Source organism: Gossypium arboreum, chromosome 1 (assembly GCF_025698485.1).
Source record: "Gossypium arboreum isolate Shixiya-1 chromosome 1, ASM2569848v2, whole genome shotgun sequence".
NCBI classification, from domain to species: Eukaryota; Viridiplantae; Streptophyta; class Magnoliopsida; order Malvales; family Malvaceae; genus Gossypium; species Gossypium arboreum.
Genome location: NC_069070.1, coordinates 66,468,434 through 66,482,219, shown reverse-complemented (window position 1 = coordinate 66,482,219; position 13,786 = coordinate 66,468,434). Strand labels below are relative to the sequence as shown.

The 13,786-nt window shown below is 30.9% G+C and overlaps 1 protein-coding gene across 1 annotated transcript; it reads left to right on the top strand.

The window, feature by feature from the left end:
• Positions 1–12,579: 12,579 nt before the first annotated feature.
• Positions 12,580–13,492, top strand: LOC108482700 (casparian strip membrane protein 1-like). The gene is made up of 3 exons (XM_017785821.2): positions 12,580–12,880; positions 12,959–13,082; positions 13,193–13,492. Exons 1-3 carry the CDS (start codon positions 12,615–12,617, stop codon positions 13,406–13,408), a joined length of 606 nt encoding a protein of 201 aa, XP_017641310.1. The 5' UTR covers positions 12,580–12,614; the 3' UTR covers positions 13,409–13,492.
• Positions 13,493–13,786: the final 294 nt, after the last annotated feature.

The following is a 13,786-nucleotide window of genomic DNA, read 5'->3' as shown; positions in this document are numbered from 1 at the left end:
TATTACTGTAGGGTCGAGCCACAGTCTTTTAAAGAGACTATGAAGGATGTAGGATGGTGTGACGCTATGCAACATGAGATTTCTACTCTGGAGGATAATGACACTTAGTCTATGAAAACACTTCCTCCTAGAAAAAAAGTATTGGGTAGTAAGTGGGTGTATAAGATTAAAATAGCTCAGATGAAAGTATGAGAGACTTAAAGCTCGTCTTGTTGCTTTTGGTAAGCATTGGGTAGTATATGGTTCAAATTTATTTTAATAGTTTTTTTATCTATTACTAGTGTATTTTATAAAATTATTATTTAAATAATATATCATTTAAATTTATAGATGAAACAATATTATAAGATATAAACAACTTAGAAAAATATATTTAAGTTTTGAAATATAATATAATAAATTTGTAATATTATGAATATAATTTATTTTTGATTATGACGAAGAAAATTTGAAAGATTTATGATTTAGAGTCTTAACATAAACATTATATAAGCTTAGAAATAAATTTTAAACAATTTTTCATTTTCATTTTAGAAATAATATTTATCTAATACATTTTAATTTTTTAAAAATAATGTTTTAAATAATGTTTTCATTTTTTAGAAATAATATATATAATACTTTTAATTTTAAAAGTAAAGTTTTAAATAATGTAAAAGCATAAATTTTACTGATGAAAAAAATAGTTCACTATATGCATGTATAGATGTACCATTAAAGGTACTTGCAGTTGTTTTTTTATATCATATGAAGAAAATAAACTAATTTAAATTAAAATAGGGCTAAATTATAAATCTAACAAAGTCAAAATGACTTAGCTCACTGATATTCCAAAAAAATAATAATAATAACCCCTCTTCATCGCAACGGTGTGAATATCAGGAGGCGCTAAGGGGAAAAAAACAAATGTTATTATTTTTATTACTTTTTTCCTTTATCTCTTTAAAAAAAAATTAAAAATCAAAATCTATGTTTAATTAATTACACACTAATGGAGCCAATATTAATTTAATATAAAAATGTTGACGTGGCAATTATGAAATTATCCTCTTGTCAAAAGAATAAGCACATCACAAAAGAAAATTTCCTTATATGATGTTTAATCTCAATTGATATTTAATTTTTAAGATAGTAAAATAAATTGATTAATAAAATTAAACTTCGATATTTGGTAGAATGATCGTTTTAAACTATGCCCTTAATTCATTTGTGAAACCGTGTATGAATAATTTCCCTTAAAATATATAATATTATTATTTTTGTTTGATAACATAATAACTATTTTTTTATAATGTGTAAAATAATTATTATTGAATTTGGTAGAGAAAGTAGTGGATAGACATAATAGACATTTATCCAATAGATTTACGAGGGGAGGGTTGGATTGAAATACCAAAGGTTTTGCCTTTTTTGTCATTAACAACTATAACTTTGACTTTATAATTTGTTTTAATATAGGGAGACTATGGAGCAGGAGGAAAAAGGAAATTAAGACAAAACTCAACTCTAAAGAACATATTATTCTCTTAATCAATCAACTAAAAGGTCAAAACGACTAGTTGCCTTAACCAACTATATGAAATTGTGATTTTGGTCTGCTGTGATACAATCTTTTGGTATCTTTTGGTATCACCATGTTGTCAGTAATGCCCACTAAGCCTACAATATCCATCAACCACAAGGCTTAGGGACGAAAGATTAGACGTAACTGTAGATTCAAAGTCTTTGTAATCTACCAACTCTCGTATGTTGTAGTCCTTGATTCAAATATAATATTTCATAGGCATATTTGAGAAATGAACATGCCCACAAGTGTCAAGGTTGAGGGAACAGGTTGGCGACTGATATGTAGGAAGATTGTGACTTGGTAGGATAATAATTGTTGGATTTTCTTTCGGTAAACATCTTCAAACTCTTGGAAGATGTTCCTTAACTATTCTCTAGACAGCCTCTTGCTAACATAGTCCACAAAAACAAAAAAGCATTCCCGATTCCTTGACTGTCTCTTGCTGTCCTTGATCTAATTTTCCGCTTGAACTGACTTCCAATGGTCAGATACCTACCTTCCATTAGTTGTATAAACCCTTTCTTAAAATGATTACCTTTAATCTCTTTCCTTAATTTTTTTTTTTTGCGAGATATAACTATCTATCCTTTCCTAAGTTTATAATGGTACATAGTTAATTTGTAAGTAATCTGTGACATACATAAATTGACTAGATATGTAACACCCCTCACTTGTATCCAACGCCGGGACAGGGTTCAAGGCGTTACCGGACTTAAACATTACAACATGCAAAATCGGGCCACAAAATTTTTGTCCAAAATTAAAACATCTTAAACACATGCATATCGTCCCTTATATAGGCCTTTGAAGCCTATAACACACAAATTATAAAACTAGGTCTCTATACATGCCACTCAATTGATAATTCTAGCATATGTGTTTATACTCTCAAGGTGTTGGCTTGATAGTGTGATGCTGCCTCCTACGATCTCCAACCCTGAGCTAACCTGACAACACTAAAAGAAATGGAAAAGAGGGGGTAAGCTTTACGCTTAGTAAGCTCACATGAAAATAATAAGCAATTTACTAACATGCTTTCCATAGTAAAACTAACCCAATTGTACATTTACACATGTTTTGGTTAAGCTGTTTTCTTGAGTTACAGTCACTAAATCATTTATATACGGAGTTACGAAACTCCAAATTAAGATCCGTAAATTTTTTCAGAAATTAGAGTCATATATATTTCTACCATAAAATTTTCAAAATTTTTGGCCCTGCAAATAAATACAGTTTATTATTCAAAGTCTCCCCTATTTTGGTGTTAGACAACTTCAACCTTCCTTCACTAAAATTTATTTATCTCATAGTAAAAGACTCGGATATGCTCCCATCTCTTTCTCCTGAAAGTAGACTCATTAAGGATTCTAAGCATATAAATTATAACCCATCATTATTTTTCTACAATTTTTAACAATCTTTCCAAGTCAGAATAGGGGATCTCAAATTCATTCTGACACTGTCTCACAAAAATTAGAATATCACATAATATATAACTCTTTTGCTCCCCCTGTTTCTTTTATATAAAATAGACTTATTAAGCTTTAATTCCATAATTTATTTGAAATTTAATTCAACTTATACAATTTTTGGTGAATTTTCAAAGTCACACAACTACCGCTATCCAACACTGTTTTACTACTAAAATTCATTCTTACAATAATTTCACTTAATCCATTTTGTCTTATCGAAGTTCACTCAAATATCGAGTATATTGCTCAAAATTTTCGTAAACATATACCTGCACTTATTCATCATATAATCATGTTCACATGTATTTTTACTTAATCGATTTTCCCCGTTGAACTCTTCGGAATAATAACTGATACTCAGTTGCCTGCACATGTTTTCACACTTGTAGCCAAAGCTATCTGGTACGCATAGTAGTCTGCACTTAGTACTACACATGAAACCAACTATCCAGTACATGTAGTAGCCTGCACTTAGTACTACACACGTGACCTACCCATCTGATACACGTAGTAGCCTGCACTTAGTACTACACACGTGATCAAAGTTATCGGGTACGCATAGTAGCCTGCACTTAGTACTACACATGCGACCAATAATCCAGTACACGTAGTAGCCTGAACTTAGTACTACACACGTGACCTCACAATAGATCATTCGTATCATTTCTATTCCGAAGGCTCAACTAGGAAATTCCTCACTTTCCAACATGTTACAATTTATTCATAGTCCTTTTTCAATTTGCAATACATTTCATATGATAACAAAATATAATAAAATAAAAAGAATCGATAAATTATTTACATACAAACTTACCTCGGATCCAAAAATAGCAATTTACCATTCTAGTCCATACCCTTGTATTTTCCCGATTTAAGCCCAAATCTCGATTTCCTTGATTATTAAGCTTGGAAGCTTGGCCAAACCCTAACCATGGCTGCTCTTGGTACATTCTGCTGTAGCAAGAAGAAAGGGACACATCTGGGGTTTAAAATTTGTCTTTTAATTCATTTTACCCCTAAATGACCAAAATGCCCTTTTTACTATTCTTTCAAATTTTACCCAAACAAGGCCATTTTTGTCCAACAAGTTATACAATGGTTTAATTATCATTTAAGGACTTCCTATTTAAAATTTCATGACAATTAGACACCTCTAACATATAAAACTCAACTTTTGCACTTTTTACAATTTAGTCTTTTTTACTAAATTGAGTGCCCAAACGTCAAAATTTTCGAACGAAATTTTCACGAAATCATTTCGTGAAATCGTAGACCATAAAATTATAATAAAAATGAAATTTTTCTCATCGGATTTATGATCCCGAAACCACTGTTCCGACTAAGCCCAAAATCGGGATATTACAAGCTAATAGTGAATTCTTGATTTAAGTTTGTGATTCTTATCTTTGAACTCAATTTAAAATCTAATTAATTTATCGTGTTTAAATTGAATATGCATCTTTGTTACTTTATAAAAATATATTAATTTTGATTTAAGGCTAAATTAGTTTAGCTTAAAATTGATCTTAAAATTCAATTGTAAGATTAGTATGTCTTCACCAACTTGTAACTATTAAATGTTGATTAATTTTTAGATTTTGGTTAAAGTGGTGAAATTTAAAATTTGAATGTAAATATTGATTTTGGTTAAGTGTGATTAATTTTTTGAAATTTGGCTGTAATAATTTAAAATTTTGATTAATTGAATTAATCTTGTATTAAATATTTAAGTTTAAAATTTTAGAGACTTAAAAGAAAATTGATATTTTAGACTAAGTTTGTCACACCTGCGGATCCAAAAAGGTGAGTAAAATATGTATGTAAACTATCTGGCTCATTGTGGTAGCATAATCCCCCACACTGTTGGCTTGATGGTGAATCAGAGTATTGGCGCATATTAGCGTTAAAGTATTCGTCCATTGGCGGTATCTAAGGATTTAGTTACATGATATCTTCAAGTGAAAAAAGAGTATGCCTCAAAGCTTTAGCTGATCACTAAAAGCCTCTTCCATGGGTGGAGTTTTAACCATTTTGAATAATACGAGAGAGAAAAGAGAAAGGCTGTAACACCCTGTACCTGGTTCAGTCGCCCGATCTGAGCTACAAGGCAATACGACATTAATCTTAGAACATTTTTCATGATTTCAGTCAAATACAACCAAATAATTCATATCCAATCATTTCCATGCTTTTCAATTGGGACCTAATTCAAGCTTATGGAACATTTAAGAGAAACCAGGATCAATTCTAGATTAAATTGAAACTTCTATGAAATTTTGTGTAAAAAGTGTAAACAAGGGTCACACGGCCGTATGGCTAGGTTATGTGACAGAGGTTAGGTCTTGTGGCCCCAAACACGGTCCACTGGCTACTCCACACGCCCATGCAGTTTCTCCACACGCCCATGTTTCCAAACCATGTACAATTCGAAATAGGGTGACACGGCCATGTCATCAGACCGTGTGCAATTCAAAATAGGGTTACACAGCCGTGTCTCTAGACCGTGTAACAACCTGTGATAGTGTGAAAATCCTACACCGAAAATCAAACAACCACACGACTGTGTGGCAATTTAACACCCCTTACCCATACCCGAGACCGGGATAGGGTACGACGCATTACCGGAAAAACATACAAACATCCAACTAAAATACAAGCTATAAAATTTCATTTTTATTTCGAAACATTCATTCACATGCACATATCATAAAGCAATGGATCAAGCATGCATAATCAATTAGACTTACAACCCAATAATCAAATATAAACGATATTACATGGCTATATAAGATTTAACCATAATAAGCCAATACATTTGGCTAAATCATACTAACAACTATCATACAGACTAAATCTCTATACATGCAACTCAATTGAAAACACTTGAAGTTTATCGACGCTTCACATCAACGTTCTGATAGTGTGATGCTTCTTCCGACAATCTCTAACCCCGAGCCGACCTGCCAATACTAAAAGAAATGGGGAGGGGCGTAAGCTTTACACTTAGTAAGTCCATATGAAATTAATAAGCAATTTACCAATATGTTTCCTTAGGTAAAACAACAATAATTACACTTTTATTCATATCCTAGCCAAGCTATCTACTCGAGTCATAGTCTGTAATTCATTTATAACTTGAGCTACAGGATTCCAAATTAATATCCATTAATTTTCCCAGAAACTATACGCACATTTCTTCTTACCATAAAAATTTCAGAATTTTTGGTTGGGCCAATTAATACAGTTTATTCATTGAAGTCTCCCCTGTTTCGCGGTTCAGCAGCTCTAACCACTCTTCACTAAAATTTAATTATCTTTTGCTACCAAATTCAAATGAGGTTCTCATTTCATTCTTCTGAAAATAAATTCAATAAGGAATCCAACCATATAAATTATGTTCCTTAAATATTTTTTACAATTTTAAATGATTTTTACAATTCAGAATAGGGGATTACGAAATCAGTCTGAACCAGTCTTACAAAAATATAAATATCTCAAAATACAAAATTCCTTTGTTTGCTCTGTTTCTTTTATATGAAAATAGATTCAATAAGATTTAATTTCATCTCTCATTCCACTTCTGGTTCAACTTCTACCATTTTTGGTGATTTTCAAAGTCACTCCGCTGCTGCTGTTTTAGACTGTTTATCCCAAATTTCATTCCTTCACTAAAATTTCTTATTATCAACTCTCAAGATAATACTTATCCATATTCATCTTATCAAAAATTCAATCACATATCTAACTCATAATTCAAAACTCATATATTCATATTTCGGTATTATCCCACATTTTTTTTTTCACGTTAAATTTCATTTATCAAACTTGTTTCTCCCGGTGTACACTTCGGAAAGTAACAATATCCGGTGGTTTTAGCACATAGCTCTACCTTTCGTAATTAATACCCAACTTAGTGGTATATGCACATAGCACCACACTATTGGGCTAACATGTAATTGTGGCATACACACTTAGCGCCACATTTCAAATTAACATGTATAACCGTGGCATATCCACTTAGCACCACGTTACATGTTTAACCGTGGTATATCCACTTATCACCACGTTAATGAATCGATATATGTAACTGTGGCATATCCACTAAGCACCACGTTGCATGTTTCAATATGTGTAATCATGGTATATCCACTTAGCACCACGTTACACGTATAACCATGGTATATCCACTTAGCACCACTTTTTTCCATTCCGAAGGTTCAACTGATATTTCCTCATTTAATCTCAAATCAACAACCACAAATCACCGTTTGTGTCCATTAATTGAACAATACTAAAACTTATATCACATGTCACAAAATAAAATATTATAACATAATAAAACAATACATTATTTACATATAAACTTACATCTCATATACTATCAAAGCAATAACATTAAAATACACATTGCATTATTAAAAATCATATGAACTTACCTCGTATACGAAAATGACCATTTTTACCATTTAAGTCTACTACTTGGTATTTTCTCAATTTTAGCCTGAATCTCGATTTCCTTGATCTAACATTACAAATATAGCTCACTTATTACTCACATTATTCAAATGGGTCGATAAATCATATTTTTACAAATTTTCATTTTGACCTAAACTTTTGCATATTTGCACTTTTGCCCCAAGGTTCGGAAATTAAAAATCATCCTATTTTCTTATGTTTTATGACATGCTGATCATTTTTCCCTTCTATAACAACATCAAATTCTCACTCTAACATGTACTTATGAACATTAGGTATTTTTACCGATTATGTCGTTTTACTCGTTTTCACGTAAAATCGCTTAGCAAAAGTTGTTTATCTAACACCCAACACTCAATTTCTACCATTAGACATCAAAATGCATGCATGTCACATATGGATAAAATTTTAAACATGAACCCCAGATCAAATTAATGGTAGAAATGGGTAAATCGAGCTACGAAGATTTCAAAAATGCAAAGAACATTAAAAACAGGGCAAAGATGGACTTACAATCAAGCTTGGAAGTTTTACAAACCCTAGCCATGTCTTCCATCTCCATATACAGTTATGGCATGAGAAAAATGAAGAAGATGACATCTTTTTCTTAGTTATTTTGGCTTTATTTTCCAAATTACTAAAATACCCTTAATGAAAAATAAATAAAAACATACCATGCCATCTCCATTTTTGTCCACTAATTACAAAATGGGCTATTTACCATTTAAGGATCTCCAATTTAAAAACCCATTACTCACAAGTACTTAGTACCTTTGTGAACTAGAACACACATTTTACAACCTTTTACAATTTAGTCCTTTTGACTAAATTGAGTGTCCAAACGTCAAAATTTTCGAACGCAGTTTTCACGAAATTATTTCGTGAAATTGTAGACCATAAAAGTATAATAAAAATAAAATTTTCTTCGTCCGATTTGTGGTCCCAAAACCACTGTTCCAACTAGGCTCAAAATCGGGATGTTACAGGCAACCCATATCACAGGCCATATGTGCCTAAAATTTCATTCAAAAACAAGTTATTTCACATTCAAATGCTTTGGGACCAACCTAAGCAATAACCATCCATCAACCCTATTCAAAATGTGTCTAACCATGACAAAATATACCATTTTACATAAAACCTAAGTGCCTAACCAATATGCCCTCATTGACAATTCAAACTTATAATCTCAAACACACTAACTCAAATATAACAACCAATTAGGGTCATTCAATCATCAACCAAAGTCCACATCTTTCAAACCAAAAGGATTAGCCATTCAATCTACCATAATAACTACATATACATCATTTCATTTCATGATATACTAGACAAACATTGACCATTTCCACAAAATATCAAGTGTTATATATATAAAAAAATTATCATTCATAATCACTTAATCCATCAACTAATTGCATAAAACACATAAATATTATAATCCTATTTACTTTCCATTTATAACCGGACAAAAATGATCAAAAGGCTGAGACACACGGCCGTTTGGACAAAAATAAGCTATTTGCAAAGCCAATTTGCCACCCTTTCCTCATGCATACCTAACAATCAAAATGATACCATTTCAATACATTAATAGGCAACCAAAACATGCTATTTCATACACATTTCATGCCATTTATACATCATCCTTTTCACTACTCAATTCCATGAAATTGATACTTTAACTAATATCCACATTTAGACATAACCCAAATCATCAAGCATTTACTAAACCAAAATGGCATCCAAACATCATATTAAATTATACCAAAACTTACCATTTCTCAAACCATAACACATCATTAACAATTTACTAAATACTGAATCATCAACCCATCAAAACAACCATATCATGTCTACCAAAACATAAGGCATCATAAATACATCACATATCACATATTAACTCATAACATAAGTCAAATTCAACTTCATCAACAACACCATTTACAAGCCAACTTACATGGCTAAATTCAAAGTTCAAAACATACCAAAATGACACTAGCCTATACATGCCATATACCATATATAAAAAGCTTCAAAAGTACCAACAAGTTGATCGATAGTGTGATGACATTCCTCGACGATTTCCCGAGTTCGAGCTAGCTTCGATAATCTATAAAATAGTGAAAAATAAACATGGTAAGCTTTAAAAGCTTAGTAAGCCATATACAAATAAAGTCATCATATGAATATTTGCATATCAATTCAAATATACAAATAAAGTCATCATATGAATATTTGCATATCAATTCAAATATGCTAACCATAGCTAAATACATTCAAGTTCACAAACCTTTCTCATTGTACACATATTCAATATCATAATTGAATTCATCAAATACTTCCCTTTTCGATACTCGTATGAATCTCGTACGTACCTGAATCATTAAACTCATTCACACATTCTTTCTCGACTTGAATTTGCCTGCTGAACCATTCAAAATCGTTAAGGATACTCGAAAATCACATAAAGCTCGTACAATGCCATATCCCAGATATGGTCTTACATGTTATCACATATCGATGCACTGTCCTAGATAGGGTCTTACACGGAATCAAATAATAATGCCAATGTCCCAAACATGGTCTTACAAATAATCACAATACAATGCCAATTTTCCAGACATGGTCTTACATGTAATCACATCTCATTAACCTAATGTCATGACATTTATATCCTATACTATTCCTAAGGTTCGTACAGGACTTTCGGATGTCGTAAATCTGTCGATTCTTGCTTGTATTTGCTCGTTCAACATTCATAATGATTCAATGACAATTAAACATGTATACTTCAATTTAAAGATATTTGTTTGCATATGAACTTACCTCGTATTAGGGATAAACGGACTGGATCGACTATTTGACAACTTTCAATTTTCCCCGATCTAAATCTGATTTTTTTCTTTCATGATCTATATGAATTTAAGATTAAATTATTTATTAATTGATTCAATCAATTCAATTCAAAAACACATATTTAGGCCAATTTACACTTTGGCCCTAAACTTTCACATTTCTTACAATTTAGTCCTTATTTCAATAAACACAAAATTACACCAATTCAATTCAAACCCATATGTTTCGAATTACTAGTAGTACCCCTAGCAGCCTATATTTTACATTTATTCACATTTTTAACCCCACATTTTCATCTTTTCACAATTTAATCCCTAATATGCATTTTTACTCAAAATCACTTTACAAAACATAGATATCTATCACTAAGCTTTCATAATTAATCATCAATCATTCAAAAACACATGAATTCATCAATGGAAACTTTCAAAACATTAAGCAGTTTTGCAAATTAGTCCCTGGGCTAGCTAGTACTCAAAGTAACGATCACAAAAACATAGAAATCATAAAAAAATGGATCAAAACCGTCCTTAATTGCTTGAATATACTAGGCCAAATGAAGAAACCTAGTTGTTCTTATTCTCCCTTCAAAATTCGGCTATAAAGATGATAATGAAACCATATTTTGATTTTGTTTTACTTAAAAATTTATTATTAACCAATTTACAAATTTAACCTTACTTAAAACATTATTATTTCACATAAACCATGCCCATTAATGTCCACTCATACTATCAATGGTCTAATATCAAATTAAGGACCTTTTATTTAATAAATCATAGCAATTAAGCACTTTAAACAAGTAAAATGCAACTTTTGCATTTTAAGCAATTTAGTCCTTTTTCTCAAATTGAGCTATTAAACGATAAAATTAGCTCACAAAATTTTCACACATATATAATCACATGCTATAAACACATAAAATAATATTAAAATAATTTTACGACCTCAGATTTGTGATTCCGAAACCACTGTTCCAATTTAGCTAAAACCAGACTGTTACATTTTTAAAAGATAAAAAAAATAAAAATTGTTTAAAAACTTATTTCTAAGCTTATATCATCTGTGTTAAGACTCTAAATTATAAATATTTCAATCAAACTATAAATTATATTCATAATATTACAAATTCATTATATTATATTTCAAAATATTAAATATATTTTTAAGTTGTTTATATCTTATAATATTTTTCATCTATAAATTTAATTAATATATTATTTAAATAATAATTTTATAAAATACACGAGTAATAGATAAAAAGAAAACTATTAAAATAAATTTGAACCATATAGAATAAATTTTAAACATCGACCACATGGATGAAGAAAAGGCCCTTCTCAAATGTTCTTATATTATACATATTATCCTTCAAAAGGTACACTTATACTGCCCCCCTCTCTTAAAAGTACGTTGCATTATTTAAAGGTATATGCTTGATCTTTACAAATGTTAGTTTAATTTTATCTATTTTACATTTTAATCAAGCAAGAAAGTATATTGATGCTAATTTGTTAGTTAATATTACATTAATTTAATTAAATTATAATTTTTTATCAAGCCATCTTAATTTTTATTAAATTTTCAGCATGATACTTCTCTAAATACCCTAAGTTATTACTTAATAAATGTCATTATTATTTTTAATAATGGAACATGACACAAAAATAATTTGAATTATCCCAAATTAGACTAGGTAACTTTTTTTTTATATAATATTAAAATTAGGGGTTGAAGGTAATACAATTTAAATTCGTGTCAAACAGATTCCTAACAAAAACTTTAACAACGACTTGATTCAAATAACAATATAATCTTCGATTACCTCTATTCTTGGCCCCATTTATTAGCTTCACCTTTGGCTGGTCTCCACTTTAGATGTAACCTAACATTTAATCACCAAAATGACATCTAGACTAATGAAAAACTTAATTGATAAGATAATAGTATTTTGAAAACTCTTTGGGAATGTTTCAAAGTAATCAATTTAAAAATGAAGTAATAATTTTGGGATGTTTCTTGAAATTAACCTTTTTTTAAATATTTAATAGTATTACGAAAAATGGAAAAAGTAGGTCAAAGAAATAAAAATTCCCCTACTCCAATAACACAATTGTTTTTAGTTTATTATGATTGCATGCTTCTTTATTTCTCTTTCGAACCTTGTCTATAAAAACCTAATCCATTAAGCCATTTTTCATCGCAAACGAAGCTTTTTCTCATTGAAGGAAATACAAAAAATGAAGAGCAGTGACCATGCAGCCATTGATGTCCCAGCTGAGTCAAGCGCCGCTGTGAAAGGCAAAGCGCCTCTCATCGCATCTCAAAGGGAGGAAAAGAGAGGGCTCAACAGGGGATTTGGCATTGCCGACTTCCTCCTGAGACTCGGAGCCATAATTTCAACGATCACGGCGGCTGCCACCATGGGAACCAGCGATGAAACTCTTCCTTTATTTACTCAGTTCTTCCAGTTCGAAGCTAGTTTTGACGATCTCCCCACATTCCTGTACGTCTTTTTTTATTGCTATTGCCATTTCTAGTACTATATATACGTAAAGCTGAAGAAAGTGAAACGTAAATGCAGGTATTTCGTCATTGCAATGGCATTAGTTGGCGGCTATCTCCTCCTTTCGCTTCCTTTCTCCATAGTTACTATTGTTCGTCCTATTGCAGTTGCACCCAGACTCTTATTGTTCATATTGGACACTGTAAGCAATTCCATGAATCCTTAGAAACTTAACCCAACATTAACATATATACTTTTTCTTTTTTTTTTTTACTTTTATCTCGAGATTAAAGTTATATGTATGTATGACAGGTGACATTGACTTTTGCCACGGCGGCGAGCGGGGCAGCAGCAGCCATAGTCTACTTGGCTGAAACTGGAAATCCAAACACAAACTGGCTGGCCATCTGCGACCAATTTGAAGATTTTTGCTCGAAAGTGAGCGGAGCAGTGGTGGCGTCCTTCGTGACTGTTGTGGTGTTCGTCGTGTTGGTTATACTGTCTGGTTTTGCACTCAAAAGGCAGTGAAGAATTATAACTCTAATTCTGCATCTTAATTTCCTATGTTTAAACTTTTTTTCTTAATCTTAAGTATGTTTCTAATTGTTAAAATTATAATTGTTTAGCTGTCCGATATTTTGACCTATTTTTCTTTTGTTCGAATGATTCTGTTGTGGTTGAGAAAGCTACAATTATTGTAATGAAATTAAAGTGTTTCTTGTTCAACAAATCCACCCCTTTTCGCCTTTCATAGTTCTATGAATATATTACATCTATACTATTAATCAACACCCTAATTAAATTGATATTACAAGTCTATTCGGTACCAAATCGATTAAGAAAAATTATGGAAATATCCTTTTATAATTAAAATGAGTTATATTATTTGAGAATATTTTAGTACTT